Raw genomic sequence first — 25,277 nt, forward strand, 5'->3', positions numbered from 1 at the left:
TGTGGAATTAGGTAAGCTAAAAAGTAATGAATATTTCAAATTTTACTAAAAAATAGAGTGAAAAAATGGCTTAGATAAATTTTCAATTCACAATTACTTGGGGATACAGTAAAATCACTTAACAATATTTTCATGTCATGACTTGGAAGCATTTTTGGTACAATTTTTTTAGTCTAGATTTGTATTAAACACAACATAGTACGCTTACTCCACTGTCATGACATTGAAACATACAATGGTTTTATTTGAAGCATTAATAAAGAGAAACTAAACGACAAGACTTACTTGTGCCAAGTAATAAGTGTAAGCTAAACTTAAATATTCCACCTCCTAATTCCCGGTTTCCTTAGCTGTGACTGAATCACCTTATGTTCTTCTTTGCAATAATGATATTGTTTTTTTCAGAAAAAAAATAATTTATTCATTGAGTTACTTGTTTCTTAACTTTACATTTTTCTAAGAATTAGAGTTATTTAGGAGTATTTTTCCATGTAGTACAATGGTAACTATATCGCTTTGTCTTGCACTTTTTTACGGAATATGTTTTTTCTAAGATACGATGGTGAAATTTTTGTTGGAGTTTTTTGTTCAATCAAGAATCTTAGTTTAATTCTACTTCTAGTAAGCTTATCAAAACCGAAATTTGAAGATTTCAAATAAAAGAAGAAAAGGGAAATTTCAAGACAGTTAAAAAAATGAGGACATTAATATAAGAAAGAAGTTTTTTTAAAAAATAGGTAAAATGCACATTTATATTGGTTTCAGCGAAGAAACACGATTTTTTGAAGATCTTTTGAATAACTAAGAGTTTTTAATTATCATCATATTCATCATCATCTGTGTCTTATCCCAACCATTTATGGTGGATCACACGAATCTTGGTTTGCTATTCCCCTTTATTAAGGGTCATAACCTTAATCATACCATAGATTACCATATCTCTTGTCACTACTTCCATCAATGCCCTTTTGAGCCTTCCTTTTGCTATTTTAGAGCTTTCCAATTGAATCAAATTACCCCTCACAGCTGATGTTGTTGTAGGTGGACATTACACATGGCCAGACCCTTTAAATCTACTTTCCCTCATTTCATCACCTATTGCCCTATTGCGGCTACCTTTAAGTTACCTCAAATGTATTCATTTCAAATTCTATCATTTCTTGTTTTGTCACTCATCCTTCTCAACATCTTCATGTAGCCACACTCATTCTATCCCAACATTCAATCTCATAAAACATGGTTGGTCTAACAATTGTCCTATAGAATTTCTCCTTTAATTTCATTGGTATGTGATGATCACATAAGATTATAGAAGTGCATCTCCACTTTGTCCACACAGCTCTAATTATATATATGACATCTTCTTTGATATCTTTATTTTCATAAATCATCGTTTCTACTCTTGTTATTATTAATATTGCATTCCAGACATTCTATCTTAGTTCAGTTAATTTTTAAACTTTCAAAATCAATAGCATCCTTCCAAAGTTCTAACTTGGATTGACATTGTCTCTAGTCTCATCAATCAATCATCTGCAAACAACATACAACATGGTACCTCATCTTACAAATACCTAGTTAACTTGTTTATAACCAAAGTAAAGAGCTATGAGCTCAATGTTGACCCTTGATGTAGGCCTAGTGTTACTGAAAATCACTTATCTTTCCCTTAGTTGTCCTCACACTAATTAACATTTCCTCATACATATCCTTCATTGTATTAGTATTTCCTCTAGAAACTCTTTTCTTTTCTAAAACCCACCAAATTAACTATCGGGGTACCCTTTTGTAAATCAATAAAGGCCATGTGGAGATCCTTGTCAATTATTTGCCTAAGTAGTAAAATAACCTTAATAGTTGATCTTCTTGAAGTAAAACCGAACTGATTTTCTTACACAATTGTTTCAAGTTGTAGTTGTTGCTCAATCACTATATCCCACAGCTTTATAGTATAGCTCATAATTTTGATCCTTCGATAGTTCCTACAAAGTCGATAGTTCCTACAACTTTATATCTCTCATTTGTTTTTGTAAATAGGCACAACAACACTTTTTTTCCATTCATCAGTCATTTTCTTTGTTCTTAAAAATCTTGTTGAACAACTTGGTCAAACAAGATATTGACAATATTTCACATGCACTTCCAAATATCTAGTGGTATACCATATGGTCTTAAAGTCTTTCTAATCTTCACCTTTCTCGATGCTTCTTTGACATCAGATATCCTAATTGTTAATGCACATGAAATAGGGACAGAAAATATCAAAATCCTTCTTTTTCACGAGGCAATACTTGCCCCTTTGTAAATTACAAACAACGTGCTTAAAATGGCAAAGTTGTCCTCTGGATACATAAAAACAACAAGTCTCATCTTGCTTTTGAGTTCTCTGCACACAAGCCACAAGTCTACCATAAGCCACAAAGTAGTCTCCACAAGTCTACCATAAGCCACAAAGTAGTCTTATAATACAGAAAGAAGTACAGTTAGAATTTAGAAATAGAGAGGGAGAAAACGGGTACAGAGAGAGTATGGGAGAGAAAAAATAATCTAAATGGGGAATTTGAACCCCATTTGTAGTGTTAGTGGCTTTTGGAAGTGACGATTCATTTGAATGTTCACTATTGAATAAGACTGTTGGAAACCCAATAGTCACCCCATCCAACGGTTATTACTTGATCCCCAACTACGTACAAGTATCATCATATAGCATGCGGCCATCCGACGACCTGTATGAGTCTGAGTTCATCCAACGGTTCTTGATCCCAAACGACAAAGTATCATCCGACATCCAACGGTTATTGATCCCAAACGACAGATTATCATCCGACATCGGTTATTGATCCCAAACGACAAATTATCATCCGACAACTTTGTTTGAGTCTGAGTTAACTGTTGGGTTTACTGTTGCAAACCCAACAAAGTCACCATCCAAGGTAGTCATTACTTGATCCCAACGACTAAGTATCAATTTAGTATGCGGCCATTTACTTGACCCCAACGACAAGTATCAATATCCCATGTACAAAACTTAAAGCATTAAAACTAATTCTATAATGTATCAATGACCTTTGACCTCATTTATGTCAAAGATTCTTTCATTGTTGTGCTCCCATGTGGTTTTCATTTAATAATTTTCGAAAAAAAATTCTCCACCTTTCATTAATCTCGTCATTCTTCATCATGACTATTTGATTGTTACTCCTAATGTATTTAACATGATCTAGATGCCTAGACTTTTTCTTTCTCTTTTTTATTAGTTTGAAGATATTTTTTTCACTTTCTCTTGTCCTCAATTTATTATATAGATTATCATATGCGTTAAGCTTAGTCTTACTTACTATTTATTAGTGTTCTTCTTGGTATATTCTTCTAAGTTACGATCATTTCTATTATAATGCAAGCTCTGTAATATAATTGTTTTTTGTTAATAGCCTTTTGAACCTCATCAATCTACCACCAAGTTTTCTTATTTGATTTTCTTTTGCCTCTAAATTATCCTAAAACTTCATTTGCTACTTTCTTAACACAATAAGACATCTCATTCCATATAATTTAAACAATGTATTCCTCGAAAGTTCATACAACTATATATATTTCTTTTGTTCTTATAAATACCGACCACAATATTTTTTCTCCATTCATTTGACATTTCCACATAAAACTTTGAGTTTTTAGTGTATTAAAAAGCCAAATATTTTTTTAAAAATGTGTTTTAATCGAAGACTTGTCAATTATACTTCAAACCTCTTAAAATCACTAAGGTGGTCAAATGATCCTAATTAATATTTGAGGGGTTTCTTTTTCATTTTGTTTCACTTAGTCATCTCTTTAAGAGATATCATCTCGTCAAAAAAGATATTAAAAAATTTCCAAATTTCCATTGTTCATGATTAAGAAGCCTTAACAATTAAGGGCATTTCAATAATTTGACCCCCATAACATCCCAAGGCGAAAAGACCAATATTTATTTTAGGTTACAAATAAAGAACTCATTTTCCAAAGTATATTTATTTTAGGTTACAAATAAAGAACTCATTTTCCAAAGTCAGTAATGAGGAACAACTAAGGGTATTTTTGTTATGGGTATACAACACTATTGGAAAAACTAGCCAATCTAACCACTAACCTCCCGGTTAGCCGGTTCCGGTTTAGGCCGGTTTTGGTAATCGATCGATATTTTAAAATAAAAAATATAAATAAATAAATAAATATCTATATATTCTCAAAACTAAGGAATTTGGTTTGTAATACATTTTTTAATATTATTTATACTAAAGGTAAATATTAAAAATAGTTTTGGTCATTAATACTCACTTTAATTCAAAAATCGATTTGTTAAAATCTATTTTTTTCATTGATTTTCAACTTCATTTGAATGCGTTTCGTTTTAATCATTCTTTATATATTGTTCATAGTTTAGTAATTTTTTTTTTTTATCTTTTTTATTTTTTAAACACGTTTTTGACCGCTTGGACTTGCTTGGTTAGAACGATTGAATCGACCGGTTTACTAGTTAGGTCGGTTAAACCACTTTCTAGCCCATGTCCGGTTAACCGTTTTGGTTCGATTTTACGAACACTGGTATACAATGAGACCATTTACCTTTGATACAATGTGGTCACAATTACTGACAACTATCTGATGTAAAGTTTGATAGCTTGGATATGTCACAAAATTCAAGAAAATTTCATTTGAAGTTTGAGATTGGTCAATAGAATAATTGCTGCCACCCAATTTCACATCTAACGGTCAATATTAATGTCTCACCTTGTACTAAAGGTAAATGATCCCATTCTATACTTTCCCTTTTGTTATTTAGCACTAAAATGGTGGTGAGTCAAATGATATAAATACCCACAATTATTTTCATTAGGAATCCTAAATGTGTGTTTTTTATTTATAACTCTGGACAAATAGAAATATTTTTTCGTCCTAGGGGTCAAATTATAAAAATACCATTAGTTGAACAAGCTCCATTTCAGATACTTTAAGCTTTTTTTTGAAGATGTATCTTAGTAAAATAAAAATGAAAAAAACAACCCTTTAAGGGGTTGTTCAAGCCCTTAAATGAGAAAGCACTAATCCATCTCTATATTTTATAAAGCTGATAACAAGAATGTATCTGATGGGTAGATCAGCACTAAAAAAAACTTTCTAAAATTAAATGTTTGAATTTTATGACACTGGTAAAAAATAATAATTAAAAAATTGAATTTGAGTTGCTCCTTTCCTAGACCTCACCGTCCAAGGACATCCGTTAGGACCTTTTCTTGTATTTTCTAACGAAACAATTTTTTTAGGGAGAAAATCTCTTAGCTTGTTTTCAGTGATTTGCGTTTTAAGACCCAAAAATATATATATAAAAAAAATATATCACAAATATATCTTATTTGTGATCGATTTATAAAAAAAAACTCAACTTTTATAAACCTCGCCCACACATTTTTTCTTCAAATTTGTGTATTTTTTACCAAAATGATCTTTACGGTAGATGTACTACCGTGAAATCAATTACAACACTTTAATTACCGTAAAAACTAATTCATGTTATATGGCATTTCAATTACCGTAAAAACTAACCCATGTTGTACGGCACTCAAAATGCCGTTTATGTTTATCTCTTTTTTCTCTCTCTAATTCTTTTTAATATTTGTCTCTTCTTTCTCTCTCTAAATCTTTTCTCTCACTAACTTTCTTTTTTTTTATACTTACTTCATCAACTCAACAAACACGATTCTAATGCGATATAAATCTCACTCCGTCTAATTTTCATAAAGGATGGGGTTGAAGCGAGTTTTTACCTGGGATGATAAGGTACACACAGTTTGTTATACCAAGCTCCTTGAAGAGAGAAAGAGAGTTAGAGAGAAAAATAAGTGATAAAAAAGAATTAAAGAAAGAAAGAAGAGATAAATATTAAAAAGAATTAAACAGAGAAAAAAGTAAATATTAAAAAGAATTAGAGAGAGAATGAACAAATAAACATAAAAAAAAATTAGAGAGATGAAAGCTATAAATATAAACAGGATGAAAAAGATAAATATAAATATAAAAACAATTAGAGAGATAAAAGAGATAAATATAAACATGATGAAAGAGATAAATATAAACCTAAAAAAAATATAGAGATGAAAGAAATAAATATAAACACGATGAAAGAGATAAATATATACAGTAGAAAAGGTTTACGGTATTTCAAGTGCAGTATAATATGCAGTAGAAAAGGGTTTACGGTATTTCGAGTGCAATATAATATGAGTTAGTTTTTACGGTACTTAAAATCCCGTTTTACGGGTTAGTTTTTATTGTACTTAAAATGGTGTATAACATTTTAGTTTTTAAAGTACCGTAATTGTGTTTCATGGTAATACGACTACCATGAATATTATTTTGGTAAAAAAATACCAAAATTGAAGAAAAAAGGAAATTGAAAAATATGGTGTGGGCGAGATTCATGAAAGTTTTTTTTTTTTTTTCTAAATAGAGAAAAATTAATGTATATTTATGATAATTTCCCATAAAAAACTTTAAAAAAGTGTTTTGTGAGTTAACGGATTCACTAGCCCGCACAATCACAAACGTCCATCTTTAAGATGAACATCCACAACAAATGATTCCTACTCAATAGATAGGAAAAAGTTCTAATTAAAATATTTTAAAATTTTATTTCATTATATTTTATTTTTATATTCATGATCATCATAATGTAGAGCATGAATCACTACAAATTTCAATCCAAAATCCATATAAGAAATGGGTATTTAAGGGAGCCCGTATAAAATCGTACGAGTTGGGGGATTCATACAAACGAGGTCTAAAAAATATAATAAAAACTAGTAAAAATTACAAATAATCTTCAAGATCAAATTTCTATGCAACTTACCCTCAACTAAACTTTTGTGCCCATTTTTTACCTGAAAAATATAATTTCCTAGCAAATACCTATAATATAAAAAGGCATATTTTTGACAAAAATACCTTTTCTCGTATATAAAAATTTAATTTTAGACGGACAATCACGAGTGTTTATATGGGCTACTGGATTGCCATGTACCAATTGCCAGACCCGTTAAACTAAAAAGAGTGCTGGACCATTCTTTGACTACACTTTAGGCCTATTGTAAGACCGCTCTTTGACAGTACCGAACCGTATGGGCCTATCACCAGACCGTTCTTTGCTCGTGCCAAACCGCTTTGAGATATTGCTGGACAACTTATTTATACTTGCCCTATAGGAAGCGGCAAATGAAATAGTAAGAGAGAAAAGGTATTTTGGTCTTAAAAACTATAACTTTGGATTGCGGGATATTCCCTATAAAAGTTAGTTTTTTGAGTGACGTTGCCTTAAAAACTTGATTCGGGTAAGTTGCAAAGAAAGTTCAATGAAGGGTTTTTTTCTTTTTTTTTGCCATTTGCACCTTAAACGTTGAGATGTCTTTTTCAAAACGGGGGAATCTCGTTTGTTCTATTGCTAAGTTATTGTACGAGAATGTCAATGATCTTAAAGGCTGTCAAGGGTACTTTCGTCAATAAATTTAGTTTCAGGGAAAACGATTTGAAACCTATAAAACCTCCATTAACGACATGGTCCCAAACGTTATTTGCACCTTAAACGGGGAAAACGGGGTTTTTTTTGTCATTTGCACCTTCAACGTTAAGATGTCTTTTTCAAAACTGGGGAATCTCGTTTGTTCTCTTGCTAGGTCATTGTACGAGAATGTCGATGATATTAAAGGCCGTCAAGGGTACTTTCGTCAATGAATTTAGTTTCGGAGAAAACGATGCGAAACCTATAAAACCTCCATTAACGACACGGTCCCAACAGAGATTTCTATCCCCTCAAATCAAAACCAGGCCTCTCTCTCTCCTCAAATCAAAACCAGTCTCTCTCTCCAAGCCAGTGACTGTCATTCTCTCTCTAGTTTTTCGGTACTCTCTTTCTCTCTCTAGATTTCGCTGTTGTCATTGCATAAAAACGCCATGTGCGACACCGACCTCCTCTCTTTCATTTTTTTCGTTTTGGCCTTATACACTTGCCTCTCCTGTGAAGCTTTTGGACTGTTATCATCAGTTTTGGAGGTGCTTCTATGGCGGCCGTATATGACAGGTTCGTGTTAGCTGAGAATTTATTGATCTCTCTATTGGTATCTCCGTCCCCCTCTGTCTCTTTCTCTGTCGTCTATTTAATAAACCTATTTTATTTCTCTCGCGCTCTGCACTTTCTGTTGCATTTTCTTCCATTCTTATGTCTGCGTTCTGGCTCTTTTGCAGAAACTTTCTAACTGACATTTCTGGTTAGTTTCAGAGATTTCCATTTATGGGTCTGTTTCAGAGTAGAGGTCGGGTTTACAAGGCCATGGAGGACGTGGATCTTGGACCTAACAGTGGGGAAGAGTATATTTATGCCAATGTCAAAGGTGAACGAACTGTGGTTTTATATATTTGTCCTGGATCTCTGTATCTTTTCTCTTGTAGTTCTAGCTGGTCGTTGCTATTTTCAGAAGTTTTGCCTTACTGTGAATTCATTTATTGCCTGCGACTCTGGCTCGTTATGTCTCAATAAAAGAAATTTAATTTAGTTTTGATTCACTCATTTAAAATTTTGAAAATGCCTTAGGTTGAATTTCATTGTGGATATTGTTTGTTTGAGATTTTGAAATTGATCCTAATATTGAATTTCATTTTAAATTTCTTTATATGGGATTGTGAATTTGCTCCACAAGAATGGATTTCCTTGTTTAGAATTTTTTAATTCAAAATTGTGAATTTGTCAAACGTTCAGTGTTACGGAACTCGAGTTGTGTCCTTAGGTTGAATTTCATTGTGAATATTTTGTTTAAGATTTTGAAATTGATCCTAATATTGAATTTTATTTTAAATTTCTTTACATGGGATTGTGACTTTGCTCCACAACAATGGATTTCGTTGTTGAATTTTTTAATTCAAAATTGTGAATTTGTCAAACGTTCAGTGTTAGGGAACTCAGAGTTGTGTGTACAACTCGGGGCACATAAATTTTTCAAAATAATTCAAAAATTTGAAAAAAAATATGGGTTATTGTATAAATTTATTGTATCTGGTTTTGATATTTTTTGCATAGATTGGTGAGTGTTTTTTTGCCATAATACCCATATTTTTGTGTTTTTTTTTTTTTTTGACACCATTCAAAATTTTTTAGTTTATTTTTTATACTTTTTTATACATTTGTAACTTTTTTTTTTTTTTTTTAAGGTTGCTTTTGGTTTTACTTTGCTTTTAATACCTTAATTTTATTTCATTATGCTATGACTCATCCGAGTCCAAGTGGACTCAGGTGAGTAACTCAAGGTGAGGCTGAGTTTCCCCGAGTTGGGTGCACAACTTGAGGATACAAAAAAAATTTAAAAAATTAAAATATTAAAAACTGTTGGAGTTTTTATAATCTTTTTGTATATTATTTGGATGTATTTGCAAAGATTGATGAGTGGTTTTTGCTACTATCACTATTTTTTATATTTTCCTCTTTTTTCCATTTTTTAAAATGTCCCAGACTATAAATCAGTTTTTTTTTAAAAGGATTTTTTTCTCTACATTTTAAGCTTATTTTAACTTTTTAAAGTTGTTTTGGGCGTCAACTTACTTTTAGTCCATGTTCTTTATTTTTTCATTTTTTTTCTTTTTCTTAAAGTTTTTTTGGGCCAAAAGACCTTGTGTTGGACACAGCCGAGTCCTAAGGACTTGGCCGAGTAACTCGCCTTAGCCAAGGGTTAGTTCCCTGGTCGAGTTGAGTCCCGGCACACTATTTATTTTTTTATATTTATTATGATTTTCTTTTAATTTTTCTAGGGCTTTTTGGCTATGTCCAAGACTCAGTGAGTCAACTTAGACTCAGTCAAGTAACTCATCTTGGCCAAGAGCCCAGTCCCTTGGCCGCGGCATTCTTTTAAACACTGTTTGAAATATTGAATTCACTCCTAAGAACCAATTGTTTATTTTTGTTTGAAATTTTGATTTGTCCAAGATTGAGCTCCATTGTGCATTTATTTATTTGAGATTTTAAAATTTGCTCCTAAGATCGAATTTTAAAATCTATTGTTTGTGACTATTAGTTATTAAGATTCAGCTTCATCACTCATTTGATGATTTGACTAAGGTCTTATTCATGTTCATTGTGAACTTGTTAACCAGCGCCTCGACTTGCCGGTTTTGTGATAAAAATCTTTGCTTGGATTTTGGAATCAAGGATCATTGGTTCCATAGTAATGCACATATTGAAAGCAGATAATCTCATCCATAAGGTATGATGCATTGTTATTTCAAGATTTTGATTCGTTAGTGAATATGAAATTGGTGCTATCCCCCACACCCCTCACACACGCTGGCATCCCCCCCCCCCCCCCCCCCTCACACACGCTGGCATCCCCCCCCCCCCCACACACGCACACAAAAGAAACACACACCCTCATATGTGTGTGTGGTGGGTGGGTGTGCGTGTGTTTGCGTTTGGAGGGGGTGGGGGGGGACTGTGGGGATGGGGTGGGCATGTAGATGTTCCAGATGGGTGTTCGGGAGCGGCTGTTTGGGTGTGGGTTGGGGGGTGCGTGTGTGCGTGTCGGTTCATGGGTGCATGGGTGTGTGCATTGGTGTGTGTGTGTGTGCGTGTCGGTTCATGAGTGCATGTGTGTGTGTTTGTAACAATTGGCAATGGTCTTGATAGCAGTGGTGTATATGGCATACAATATCTTTAGATTTCATGTTATATTAAACACAGACATTCAAACATAATTTGCTGGAGTTTCCTTTTCAAAAGTTTTTCCCTCAATTTTTAGCTCAATTTGCAATTTTTGTTCAATGGAAAGTGAATTGAGTTTTGAGTTTGGAAAGTGAATTGAGTTTTGAGTTCTGAATTCTTGATCTCTTGTATGGTGTATGTTGATTTGCACTAATGATGGGCTCAGTGAACTGAATTGCCTCAGTTCCCTTTGAGTGGGAACTCAGCGAGCTCATTGGTTTTGAGATTTCACTCAGAAATTTCTCATATTAGAGCTTTGTGCGATTACGATTTTCGTTTAGTTCTATGATTGATAATAGGATCATATGCGATTACGATTTTCCAATGGACTATAAAAAAAACCATTCTCTATTGCAACACACGCTTCTATGAATGAGTGACAGAGAGGTGGTGCCCTTTAAATCATTCTGACCTATAAATTCCTTGAAGCCTTTGTAAGCTCTTCCTTAATTGTCTCCTCAAAGTGTTGAAAACTACTTGGGAGGATCATCAAGGTATCTCAATTATTTACTACCTCCTTTTTATATTTTTTTGCTTATCTTTTAACATCATCAATTATTTATGAAATACCCCCACTCTGTGAAAATCATCCCATCACCTTTGGAATCGAGCCACATCAGTTGCAGACATGAAGAAAGCCAAAACTTTCCTCCTTTGGCTTGCATTTGAGAGGAGTGGCTTGTGATTGGCACCTAGAAAATGATTTTTGCTAGTAAGTGGCTGGACGTCCCCAGTATACCACACCTTCACTCAAAAATTCACATAAAAGTCACCAAAACACTTCAAACCAGAGAACTTAGAGAAAGATGCAAATTTAACCCAGCACCCTGTACAAGACAATAAATATCATGGAAAGATTTCACCTTGATAACCTGAAGAAGGCACAGAATATCAACGAAAAATATTGCCTTGGCCTCCTCCATACTTGTAACATCTTCAGTACTAGCAGTCTCTGTAGCTTGTTCACTGTGCTGCTTTTTTGGACATATGGGATTGGATTGGCTTCGCAGCCTCTACTATTCTTTGTCAACTCTTTGAGGAAGAAATATAACAGTTCAAATCTAATTGCTGCACTCTTTAATCTGTTTACATGTCATAGATGAGTCACCAGAGAGGTTTAAGATGTGGAGCTCTCACACCATAATAGGTAGTGGCCCAAAATCACCTCCTTTGTCCACTTGTTTGTTCAAGTGGCACTCTGGATGTTAACCTAAAAAAAGTTCGTGATACTTTGGATCTCTTTACATATTGAGGTACCATGATTCTATCTTCTAATCTGCCAATGCTTATGATGTACTTCATTTCTTGCAGCTTCTTACATTTGCAGAGATGAAGGAGCCACCAATGTATTATCCCAGCTATCCTTCGGAAGGTTTTGATTTTGTTGAGAGAATGCCCTTTATTCCTATAGAACATTGCCTTTGGGAATGTATTAAAATCAATAGCTATATTTTCTTTTAAGAAGGCAAATTATTTATCTAAGATAAACTATAATTTATTTAGCATCTGATTTAATATCATAAATGCAGATTTTGACGAGCAAGAAGTCAAACATATACCCTCTGGTCTATCTCCATGTGAACGAGTCCACCAAGTTGTGGAGGCAATTCCCCACAGCCCTAGTGGCATAGGTCAATTTACTTTCAAATTTCATCGCTGGACCATTTTGGACTATTCGAGAGCTTACCATTCTAGAACAATTACTCCACGTAATGTATGACATTAACTGCTTTAGGATACTGCAAATTGTTAGTTTGTTCTTGTCATTCCCTTTTAGCATCCCATTTTCACTGTGATTCAATGAGCGAACTAGTAATCTTTTGCTTTTGATATTCAATTAGGTTGCAGAGCGACTTTTAGCTGCGATTGAGGACTCAATGAAGCCCCATCTGAACATGTCATTCTTTATTAGTTACAATAAGGAAGATATTTTAAGACAAGCAGATGAGTCAACGTCTCGCCACATGAGAGGTACTCTTGAACCATGCAAAATCTTGGTAATTGTACATTTAGTTGCCAGATGTGCAGAAACTTATTACATAGTAATGCAAAATTGCTACACACACTCATTTTGTTGCTGAGATATCTTCTGCCACCAAGATAGAAATGTTAAACATGATAATTGTCAGTGTATGTGATAATTCTGGTTTACCACTTATGGGAAAGGGAACAGAAAAAAAAGATGTCAGAGACATGGCACTAGATGAATCTGGCAGGCATGTATGACAATCAAATACATGAAAAATCAAAGTTTTAACCATTATCTTAAAAAACTATTATATTAACTTTGAAAAGAAGAAATTCTTAGAAAGGATGCATAACCAGAATTCTGTTTTGCGTATTTGGAGAATGGTCTCTCATTTTCTGTTGGTTGAGTGTAAAATCTTCTGCAAATATTTATGGAAACCTTCACTCGACTACAAACTGGAAGTTGTCCTCGTTTGTTAACATTTAAATTTACCATTCTCTCTGGCCCTCTGAAAGCATCGCAAGTGAGTCTCTCAGCTGTCCAAGAGCTCGTCAAATTAATCCATGTAAGTACTTTATTAGTTAGTCTCTATGAACTTGCTTTTACTTTCAAGGGATTCACCGGAAGGTAGTCAACTGTTAACCAAATTGAAATGCCTCAACAATGACCTTGGAGCCTTGGATTTCAACAACAAAGTGTATTCATAGGATCTCAGGGTACCTTGGTACTTTTTGATGTCCTTGGGGAATCTACTGATCAATACAAAAAAAAAAGAAAGAATAAAAAACGATGTCTTTGGGGTATTTCTTTGTAGTATCATGAATGTGGAGTTGCCTCTTTTAAGTCAAGAGATCTCTATATGAAATCCCATGGAGTGCATTTTCTAAACTGTGTTTTAAAATATAACCATCTGGGCCAAGATTGGATCCTATGACATTTGAAGGTGGATGCTTACGGATAACATTAAGCAAAGCAAACATACATGTACACTGAGTAAATAATTAACTCTAAAATATAAATATATAAATTATCTACTAGAGAAAATGCCTTGATAGGAAAATGCGTTAATCGAAAGTTTTTAAAGAATCATTTTGAAAAATACGGTACAAAAACAAGTATATTTGTTTTCTTTTTTCGCATAAAATAAGTTTGTATTTTCAAGTTTGATTTTTTTGTATTGCAATTTTCTCGTTTGATTTTTTTTGTATTACAATTTTCTCCATTATATTTAGAACTATTTTATGATATATACAAATATATGTATACGTGCATACACACACACACACATAGGGTGAGGTTTGTATAATGTACCCTCCTTATAAGGCATGCCATTAAAACTTACTTGAAGATGTAATTCTGATATTGGAAACCTTATGATGGCTATAAAATCTATTTTTATCCCTTATGAAATTTTAAATTTCAATAATGGTAGAGATCGAGCAAATCTATAAACACTTGAAAATCTTGAAAATAGATGATCCAAATAACTTGTTACAAGATGCACTACTTTTAGGATCTGAAATTATTATTTTTGTATCCAAACATATTGAGGTCGAGCAGATAAATTGGAGGGATCCAACATCTTAACACTCACCTCTAGAGGATTTTTGAGGCACACCTTACTTCGACAGTATAGGGTTGAAACCTTATAAACTTTCTCTCTCTCCACTAGGTCATAAGAACATATGAGCCCAACAGCCCAGATTGAATATGGGCCGATCTGACGATAACAATCTCATTTTGTGTTTGAATTTTAATTTTTTTATACAAATACAAATAACTTGAAATTTTAGGAATATATTTTAAAAAATAGGAGAATCTAATAAACATATCAAAAAAATAATTTGCAAGAAATAAATTGACCAAAATACCCCTCAAATGTTTCAGGGGTATTTTAGTCAATTTAGTTTTTGCAAATTATTTTTTAAATATTTTTATTAGGTGTGCCTTGATGAGAAGAATGGACACCTAAAATTTCAAGTTATTTGGATTTGTAGAAAAACAATTAAAATTCAAACACGAAATGAGGTTGTGATCGTCATATTGTCCTAGATTCAGTCTCAGTCGTTGGGCTTATATGTTCATATGAGCTAGTGGGCTAATCTCAATATTATATATATATATATATATATATATATATATATTTGAACGTTTGTGTCGGAGCCATAGTAGGTTATTAGGCCAAAGTATTAGACACTCAAGACACGGACTAGACATGACACCCATGTCCTCGTCCATGCGACACTGCATGCAGTACATAAACTTTTTGTAATACAGAAAACTTGCATGGAAACTATAAGGCAACAGTAAATTAGTATGTCCTAGCTGTGGACTTCATACATTGTTTGATATTTAAAGAAGTTTAAAGAAAATTCTGGCAGGGTATCTTTATTCTATGAAACTATACCTGGACAAATTCTGGAATGACAAACAAGTCCTTTTGGCAGAACGAATTCTAAGAACTCATAGGTCTTTTCTTGCACGTAATTAATCATAATTTTGCACTCTTATGGACTTGCGCATGCAAAATATATTTAGGGCATCTTTTACATGCTTCAAGTGTGTTGAGCCCCTCTTAAGTACACCCATGACATTCATTAACTTTCTCCCAATAGTTACAATGGAGACTTCCAATGCATGTGCCTTTCTTTCAATTGGGACCATATTTGTATTGGCCCAACCCCACAAAACCTTGGAAATTGTAATTAGAAAAAAAGCCTATTTTTTTCCATGCTCTTATGGACTTGCGCATGCAAATTCTAGTTAGGGCATCTTTTCCATGCTTCAAGTGAAAGGAGTGGCTATAAGAATTCAAGGTATTAAATTTAAAAATTGTCTTTTATTTTTATTTGATATACTTGAATTTCACTTACAAAGGCCACTAAATATTTCTGTAAATCAAAATAATACCCTAGATACGACTTAGGATCTTTATTTTTGCTACCAAAAGAAATAGAAACTGTCTAAGAGCTCTAAACAAACTTCCATTATAATTTTTAATATAATGCAAGTTCTTTAAAATTCACAAAAAATAAGAACTAATTCTAAAAATTAATTAAAATTATTGGGAAGACTAACTAGAAGATGCATGGAGTTACCCTCACAGGTCTCAGTACACCCACACGCAATTCCCTGACCGAAAGCCTATTTTTACTCATGTAGGTGTTGCTGAAAATTCTGAGACAGGAAGCAATTTAGGCAATACTTCTTTCTCTAGGGTTTTAAAGAGCTCAAAAATCAACTAGGGTTTATAGAAACGTTATGGGAATAAACTAGGTCTGAGCTTGTGAGTTGATCTTTCTCTAGGCTGGGCTTCTCCTTTCTTTTCTTCAAAAATACAGCAAACCCTAATTTAGGATTTCACTTGCCCCCCCCTTTTATTCTATTTTACTTTTAGGTAGCATAAGAGAATATGGGAGAGGTAGGTTGGCGTGAGAAAGAGAGATACTACATAGTGTGAGAAAAATATTTTTGGGGCATGACAGAAATTTAATCATAGCCATCCATCCCGAAAATCAGCCATCATGATTTTGGGTGGAAAGATAGAAACATTATCTCCTTGGATTTGACTCAAGTTCAACTCCTTTTTTAAATTTAAAATAAAGCCAATTTTATCAATATATAGATCTTCCATAATCTAGGATAATCTATATTCCATAGGAAATCAAATCTAATTTAAATCAAAAGATTTCCTATTTAAAACAAAATTTGAAACAAGAAAGTGGGGCGTGCTCCCTTTTTCTTAAAAACATGGCGTGCCCCTTTTAGCATAAAAGTGGCGTGACCTCCCTTTTGCATGAAAAGTGGCGTGCCACCCTAGGAGGTAATGTGGGCCCCACATGGGTGGCTTTATGTAGGGGCTGGATCCTCGGTTCCCACATTTGCGTTATCAAGTTCTGAAAATTTCAGAAATACCATTTTGATGAAAATTACAGCAAAAATAATATTTTAAAATTATTAAAATATTTAAAAATCATAAAAATATTTCTAATACCAAAATAAAATATGCTAGGAGTAGACTGATACCAGTGGGTCAAAAATAACGACAATAAGAGCACTCCACTAGCCCTTGAAACCATGATCCACTACTGTTTTCTTATTCTTCCCAACAAAGACCCACGACCCACAGTCTCATTTCAGGAGCGTATGATTGGCTTGTCAAAGTTGGACAGTAAATAGTGGGATTATGATTCTAGAATGTGGATTTCAGTGCAAAGGGAGCTCCCTCTATGCATAGGTACATGTGTCCCTCTATAGGATGCTTCTCAATAATACAGTTATCATGTGTACAATACTATGTGGAAGTCTGTTGAGGTTTTGGCCCTTGCTCTCACAGGCCTATAGCCGCACAAAGGAGATCAAACAGTTCTCTTGGCCTACAAACATCATTCCTGGGCATCCCTCCGACCTTAACGAGGGATTACCCCCAACAAACCCTTCTCGGTAGTTTCATATGCCCATGAGTAAGGGTTTTGGGCATGACCATGGCCATAAATTGCTCAACTCTTGGTCAGTCAACACACACACTCCCACTGAAGTGTAAAATATCATATTTACAAGCTCTTTTGGCCTTTAAAGGCCATAATAACCCGACATCAAGTGTGTTGGGCCCCACTTAAGTTCACCCATGACAGTGACAAAGGAGACTTCCAATGCTTGTGTCTTTCTTTCGATTGGGACCATTTATATTGACCCAACCCTACAAAAACTTGGGAATTTTAATAGAAATAAAACTTTTTTTTTTCTATTTCATTTATTTATTTATAATTTCTACAGAATTTTTAGGCATAACAATAGACATTCTACTAATTATTATTTTATCTAGAATATTTTTAAATTTGTTTTTGTCTCCAGAAAATGATTCCAATAGTCCCATTTTGCTCTTTCCAGTTTCATATGAATTATTTGCAACATGGCCCTCCAAAGACATATGGCAATCCTACTTGCAAACATTGTACTGTCATTTAGAGAAGAAAACCAATTTATTTGGAAGTTTCTATTGGTACATTGAGGCATAATGAACCATCTTGAATATTTTTCTCAAATGATTCATTAAGTTTATTTATTCACCCCAGGAATTCACAATCACTATAATTCCAATCTGTCTAATTGATTGCTAATTTGCTATGTTAAGATCATTATGGCAACTACAATTAAATAATGCCTTTGTAGTCCTCTCAGGTGGAAAACCAAAATGGAAATCAAATCCTATTCTAGTAGGAAGAAAAATAGGATGAATATGAAAACTAAGAAAAAAGAGAAACGGATAAATTCTGAATCTGGATAAATTCTGAATCTACGGTAATTCGATTTAATTACAGTTTCTGTGGAGCTCTCGACATATGAGACAAGTCTTCCAAGTATGCTAGAAAGTTCATAGCAAACCGTAGCTTTCACAGTCCTAATATTTTTAATTTTCTCTATATTATTTTTTGACATGATACCTATCCAAAAAAAAAAATTTAAATAGATATTATGCATTTGTTGGTCATCAGCATTTTTAACATGGGGACTCGGACCTGGGGTGGGGGGTGTGAATAGGTGAAAATTAATAGGCAGTCTTTGAGGGCCTTGAAGTGAAGATGACTTTAAAAAAAAAAAACACATGGCATATTATAAAAGGAAAATTGTTTCATGAGTCAACGGGCACAAGACCTTGAAGTGAAGATGACTTTAAAAAAAAAAAACACATGGCATATTATAAAAGGAAAATTGTTTCATGAGTCAACGGGCACAAGACCCTGTTGACTTACAAACGTCCATTCTAAAGATGAACGGTGGATAAACAAATGCCAAAAAAATTATATTCTTAATTTTAAAAATTTATTTTTCTTTTCATATTTATGATCGTCTTGGTCTAGATGATGAATCTACAAAAGAACTTAGAAAAAAATCATCTAAAATGAATTTTACTGGGGGGCTGCATATGTACATATGAGTCAGCCAACTCATAGAAACCACATCCATTATAAAAACCTGCTCGCACAAACTTGAACAAGTCTGCGTGTGATTGAGTCACCTTTCATCTACATCATTGTTAAGTCAAACAGAAACTGAGATGTGAAGATTATGTAGAAATGAAATTAGAGAGTCTGGCTGAAAGGAACACAAAAAGATTCATACTAAGGTAACAAACAATGTGTTGAATGGAGTCAAGCAAACAATTGAGGATAATTTAGTTGACATTACTATTGTCTTTTTTTTTATTATTCCTATTCCATGATGTGTAATTTTATGTTTTGTGTGAATTGGATATGTATGGTTTTGTCTTAGAGTTAATGGCTTTCTTCTTTTGTGGGGTCTGCCACTCCCAAGTATGGCAATTACTCGGCAAATATATTGAAAAGTTTCTGCTTCGATGAACTTCCTAGTTTCTACTGGTCTTGATTGTGATCTTGCCTCAATTTGGCATCTAACTTACACTTATTTGATTCCAATTTAGTATCTTCTACACCATGAAGTATAAACTTTCGGATCACAATGTTCTATTTGCTAGATGGGTATCTTTCTTCTTTCTTTTATTCTTACTCGGAAGTACCCATCATATTCTAACCTTTATACATTCTCATGGTGCCAAATGCTAGGACAACCTCTTTCAGTGCTTGATGGAGTCCCCATTGCTGTTAAAGATGAGATAGATTGCCTTCCCTACCCAACAACAGGTCTTGCAAATGCAAAGAATAATTTTAGTTTACCTGTCTGTAATTTGTGTGTTAGTGTTGCCAAAATTGAGAATAGTGTATTTGTGCTAGTTTTTAGTTTACCCTTCTTTCTTCTAATTACTCCCTTCTGTTTTAGGCGGCAGCAAGTGGTTGCACAAGCTGAGATCTTGCAATGATGATGCATGCTGTGTCAAACACCTGAGAAGTTGTGGGGCTCTTCTTGTTGGTAAGACAAATATGCATGAGCTTGGCATGGGGACAAGTGGAATCAATCCCCACTATGGGTAGGAGTTGTAAACTTCAGACATTTTATGGCATTATGTTTGTAAAACAGTAAAAGTGTAGGTAATATCGCCTTGATTCTATGTTCTGTTAGATTAGAGGATGAAATCAAGAAAGTTCATAGGTTCCTGTATTTGAGGAAATCAAACTCTTTCTGAATTGCAGAGTTACCAGAAACCCTTATGATAGCACCAAGGTTTCTGGAGGTTCGTCAAGTGGCTCTGCTGCTGTAGTTTCTGCAGGATTGTGCCCAGTTGCTCTTGGTGTTGATGGCGGAGGTATAAAATTCTTTCATAAGACAAATGGATTACAGTTTTGTATAATCATTTATATGAGTTGCTATCAAGGGTTTGGACTTCATACCTTGTCAGTCTTCCACTTCCTTCCCTACACCATAACTTTGTAACAATCAGGGTGTATGAAGTTAAAGTCCATTGAAGAAAAAACATGGAACCATGTAGATTCTTTGCAAAAATGGAATCACCAATGCTATGGGTTTTGGTCTCTTCAAGAGGAGCTTTTTGTGTTTTAAGTATTTGTAATAGCCATCAACAGAGGTCGCTGCAATGCCTTTACATGAATATTTTAGCAAACAATGTGCTTTAGGATGATATTATGCACCTCAGTGAAGCTGTTATCATATAACGACATAATCTTGGGATCAAACCTGGATGTAACAACAATGTGAAAATTCAAGTACTAGTTTACCTAACCAACATTGGATTAAAATATTCAATTGGGGAAAGCAAGATTTATGACCATGTCTTGATCATGCTATACAAATATGCAGACTCTGATTGAATAGGTTGCCAAATCATGAACGGCATCCACTTATTCATAACACTAGTAAAAGAAACATGTATTATTATTTTGCACACTCTCTATACTCCTGATATAATCTTGAGTTAATGAAACTGAACCTGTTCATCTGAAACTGATGCATTCCTAAGAATCCTATATCTTGTAGTAGGATTAATCATACAATGGCCATTTCTTGCTTATTCAACTTGATCATATAGCAATGAACTGTTGAATACCTTTTTCATAACACCAGAAGGGACTGCACATCGACTTTTTGGAACAGCAGAGAGACTACAAATATGCTTGGATATGAACAAATTAGGAATGTATCATATATAATAGAACTGAGTTTCCAGATTAAAACTAGGATAAGCCCTTCTATTTCTTTCTTCTTTTGGCTTGACCTAGTACTTATTTCTGGTGCTCTTGTTTGCTCAGTTGATGGAGTTGTTGCTTTAGTGTTCAGTTGATATTCCCAATTGTTCAGTGTAGACATTTCCGTGTTAGGTTAAGGAGGTATAGTGTAGACATATCATGTGTTTGGTGTGTATGAGTTAATATGCTAAGATCATCCTACTAACCGTGTGTTAGGGGTAGGTTAACATGCTAGGGTTAGCTAACCATGTGTTAGGGGCTTCCTTTAGCAAGCTTAGCCATCTTTGTTTGAAGTTAGGTTATGGAGCTTAAATTGGTGTAGACATGCCCGGGGTGCTTTCCGCTTCACTTCTATAGTAGCTTGGCTTTTATAGAAGAGAGTTTTTTGTGTGAGGTTAGTAAGCCAGGTTAGCTAACCCTTACTCTTAGGGCTCGTTTGGTTCATGCATAACAGTTTGTATATGTAAAACAGTTTTCATATGCAAACAGTTCCCTGTGCAATAATTTTCCAATCCTGTTTTTTCCCATGTTTGGTTCACATATCTGGAATTCCTGTGTACCCACTTTCTTATGTTTGGTAACCCATGGATAAACTATATCCCAGAATCTGGATTAATACCTATTTTTAACCGTTCGATTACAATATAGTTGATTTGATATTGACATCCATCCCATTAAGATGATTTTTTTAAAACGTTCAACTAAAATTCACTTTGTCTTTCATTGGAAAAATCCATTTTGACTCTCACAAGAAATCATATATAATGCTAACAACTAGCAAGGCATGCAGTAAGATTCTCTTGCATGGGTGTTGTTGAAAATGCTAACTGCTAGCAAGGCATCTAGTCAAAGACTAAACACATGTAGCTTATGAATATCTAATAACATAAAAATCAACACGGGTAGGAACAGGGGCGATTACCTGCCCCGTTGGGGGTTCCCACTCCCGTGTCTCTGCTCTGTCTGGCCTGTTCCCTAGGCACCTTTGGAGGGCAGGGAGTCCACAGGAGTTTGATCTTTGATGTCAGCTCTTGTCTCTGCTCTTTCTCGGACTCCTCTAGCTTCGGTGAAGAATCACAACCACTCGTGGATGAGCCAGATCAAGGCCTAGGGAAATTCGGCCTTAGATTTGGAAGGAATGAGAGGACCCAAAAAATCCATTTTGACTCTCACAAGAAATCATATATAATGCTAACAACTAGCAAGGCATGCAGTAAGATTCTCTTGCATGGGTGTTGTTGAAAATGCCAACTGCTAGCAAGGCATCTAGTCAAAGACTAAACACATATAGCTTATGAATATCTAATAACATAAAAATCAACATAAAATTAAATAAAGAAGGTTGACCTTCCTTTTAATAACATAAAAATCAGCATTAACATTTTTACTCTCTTACAATGTTTCAAACATCTAGTACAACATTTGGTATGAAAAAAATTATTTCGAGAATTTAGATAGATTTCTAAAAATTAAAAACCAGCATTGCATAACTAAGTTTATTCCCTTCAAATAAGCATTAACAAATATAAGGAAATGAAAACAGGGCATCAATATCCCACAAAGATACATAACTATGTCACTATCATCAATATGCTTACTATGAGATCATAATCAGAAAGCATATCAGCAGAAAAGAAATGGAAAATAATCCATATTCTAATAAAGAGATAAGCATTCAAAATTCATGGGATGTTTACTCATGAAGCATTTGATTAAAATCTTTTCTAAGTTTTAGGATAAAATGGTGGCTTCGTTTCTCAATACCCTTGTAGTGAAAGCGCTCAAGCATGGCTCATTAATGATAAGAAGGCTTTCAATCAATGATATTTTACAGAATGTTATGGAGTTCCAAACAAACTGTAAACACCCATATTGTAACCCCCACTATGATCTAATATTTACTTGTGACAGTTTATTTCTTCCCCAATGTCACTGCTTACCAAATACTTACTAAAATCTAAACTGATGAAAAAGATTTATGCACTATAGTACCCATCCATTATCTTAATTTTGGAATGACTTGAAGGCTTCATTTGATAGTTTTGAGAGTCAATCCGACTCAGCTCTTTCTAATTTCAGGATAAAATTGAAAAAAGAAAATTCAACGAACTGTAAAAATCACAAAATGGCTTCTATACAACATCAAAAGCCAGAAAGAAATAAAAAGCAAAAAAAAAGGATAACAAAAAACTCCATATCCACATTTTTCTGTAGTACAAATTGTGCTTCTATACTCAATAAAATAAGCCAAAAATAAAAAAGCAACAAATTTACATGGGGAAATCATAGAAAAAAATGATTACATTGATAAATAAAGAAAGAGGACCATCTAGAGGGAAAAACCAGGAAAATCACAAAAATAAAATCCATACCCTTGTTGAAGAAGATGAGGTAGTTTGTATGGTATCCACATTTTTCTATAGTACCCATTGTGCTTCTATTCTCAATAAAATAAGCCAAAAATAAAAAAGCAACAAATTTACATGGAGAAATGATAGAAAAAATGATTACATTGATAAATAAAGAAATAGCACCATCTAGAGGGAAAAACCAAGAAAATCACCAAAATAAAATCCATACCCTTGTTGAAGAAGACGAGGTATTTTGTATGGGGGTTCGTATGAGGGAAACCCTACCTTGTTTGATGAAGAATATTTACGCTATGATGAAGAAAAATAAGCAAAAAAGTAAAATAAAAGAACACCAGCCAAAAAAGAACAAAACAACCATACATTGTTGAAGAAGATGAAAGCTTGATCCTCGCTTGTGGGTCTGTGTGAGAGGACACAAAGGGTTGAGAGGCAGTGGCGAGGGAGGCTTTGCAAGATAGAAGACAAGGGCTTCGAGAGAGAGGGGAGAGGGTTTTGGGGGAAGGTAGGGCTTTGAGAGATCGGCTACAGTTTTCTTTTTACCGTTATTTTTTGTGGTTTCAGCATCGTGTGAATAACTAGAATGAAAATTTTTTTGGGTCTGCTCGAGTAATGAATCCCCGGGAACTTACTCCCCACCTTGTGGGGTGGGGATTTCTTTTCCCATGATTTGCTCCTTGTGGTGGTAAAACTTTTTCCTATGGGACAAGTTTTCACCTGCTCTACACATGAACCAAATGTGCATAACTGTATGCTTCAAAACTATTTCATGATGCAAATTTTCATACGAACCAAATGAGCCCGTAGTGTTTGGTATGCTAGCTTCTATTTCCTTCAAACAAGCCCAACTGTGATTAGAATGCCCAAAATAGCTTCAAACAAAAATACCAAAAGTGCACTTCACCTAGAGATACCAAGACTATCTCTGATTTTAGAAACTGGAACCTCTCAATCAGAGTGATGCTTCTTCTCTAGAACCCAGTTACACTATTCACGGAATTGGGGCAGGTGAGACTTGCAGTTTGATCTTGCCAAAATTGTTGTTTGGTGTTGTCTAAATGGTATTTTACTCTTTTCTATGAACTAACTGCAAATCTTGCCAGACTGAACTGTGATTCCCATATCCCTACGCCTGCATTTCAACCTGAGGTATTGAGGATTAGAGATCTCTATGCACCCGGAAGTATCATTCTGATGGGAAGATTTTGTTTCCTATAATGTTAGACTTGGGTAATAGGTGATGTAGTCTTTTAGTTGCCACCATTTCTAAGATTTATAGTTTCAAAATGAACCATAACTGTTGAAATGTGTGTTGGCTAGGTCTCATTTTCCATGGGGATTGAGTCCATTCACAAGTTGTTTGCCCTATTTATCATGCATAATTGTTGCCTTTTCTCTGATCTGGGTAACAAATGAACAGGATCTGTTCGAATGCCAGCTTCCTTATGTGGTGTAATTGGTTTCAAGCCAACATTTCAGCGCCTCTCTCATTCTGGGTGAATACCTTATGGATCGTTCTTATTTTCTGAAACCATGCATCTGATAACTGTGTCTGACAAAAAATCATAACAACTTATGTTTCAGTGTAATTCCTCTGAATTGGACAGTTGGAATGGTTGGAATCCTAGCTGGGACAGTTGAAGATGCATTAATTGTGTTAGTTTTCATTCAATAACCCCTTCTAGACACTGTAGTCACTTTTCTTTGATCATTTTGTACAAACTAACTTTGCCATTTTCAGCTATGCAGCTATAAGTGGCCATCTTCCTTCTGGTCAATTTATTTCTGTACCGGTGAGATGTGACGGTTTTACTTCTTTTTAATGTTTTAGCCATCCAAGATAAAGTCCAATTCTGAATGCCATCAAAATGTTTATGTATAAAGTCAGAATTGTTACTGAATCAAATGTATATTTCATTAGTAATTCGAGAATGCCGATGATTTTTTTTTTCCCTTGACTTTCAGTTTATGAGTAGCTATATTTACCTTTTTTTTTTGGGAAGTAAATATTCACTAATTTAAAAAAATTGAGAGCATACAAGTTTGGG

At 34.1% G+C, this 25,277-nt stretch overlaps 1 protein-coding gene across 9 annotated transcripts in view; it reads left to right on the forward strand.

Annotated features, from left to right (window-relative positions):
• Window positions 1-7,758: 7,758 nt before the first annotated feature.
• LOC18436738 (fatty acid amide hydrolase) overlaps window positions 7,759-25,277 on the forward strand; it is a 41,277-nt gene continuing 23,758 nt past the window's right edge. The window contains exons 1-13 of one of the 9 annotated variants that reach the window (XM_088851400.1): window positions 7,825-7,929; window positions 8,051-8,107; window positions 8,300-8,417; window positions 10,168-10,277; window positions 12,083-12,143; window positions 12,301-12,485; window positions 12,613-12,742; window positions 19,325-19,402; window positions 19,539-19,686; window positions 19,850-19,962; window positions 24,650-24,725; window positions 24,814-24,885; window positions 24,971-25,022. In XM_088851400.1, coding sequence (XP_088707526.1) covers window positions 8,318-8,417; window positions 10,168-10,277; window positions 12,083-12,143; window positions 12,301-12,485; window positions 12,613-12,742; window positions 19,325-19,402; window positions 19,539-19,686; window positions 19,850-19,962; window positions 24,650-24,725; window positions 24,814-24,885; window positions 24,971-25,022 — 1,125 coding nt within the window. In that variant the 5' untranslated portion in view covers window positions 7,825-7,929; window positions 8,051-8,107; window positions 8,300-8,317. Of the gene's footprint in view, window positions 8,108-8,261; window positions 8,418-10,167; window positions 10,278-12,082; window positions 12,144-12,300; window positions 12,486-12,612; window positions 12,743-19,324; window positions 19,403-19,538; window positions 19,687-19,849; window positions 19,963-24,649; window positions 24,726-24,813; window positions 24,886-24,970; window positions 25,023-25,277 lie in introns of those variants that run through there. The other 8 variants (XM_088851401.1, XM_088851398.1, XR_016043957.1 and 5 more) reach the window with 8 other exon arrangements.

The sequence above is a fragment of the Amborella trichopoda genome, chromosome 11, assembly GCF_054954075.1.
Source record: "Amborella trichopoda isolate Santa Cruz 75 chromosome 11, AtrichopodaSantaCruz75HAP2 v2.0, whole genome shotgun sequence".
In the NCBI taxonomy this organism is placed as follows: domain Eukaryota; kingdom Viridiplantae; phylum Streptophyta; class Magnoliopsida; order Amborellales; family Amborellaceae; genus Amborella; species Amborella trichopoda.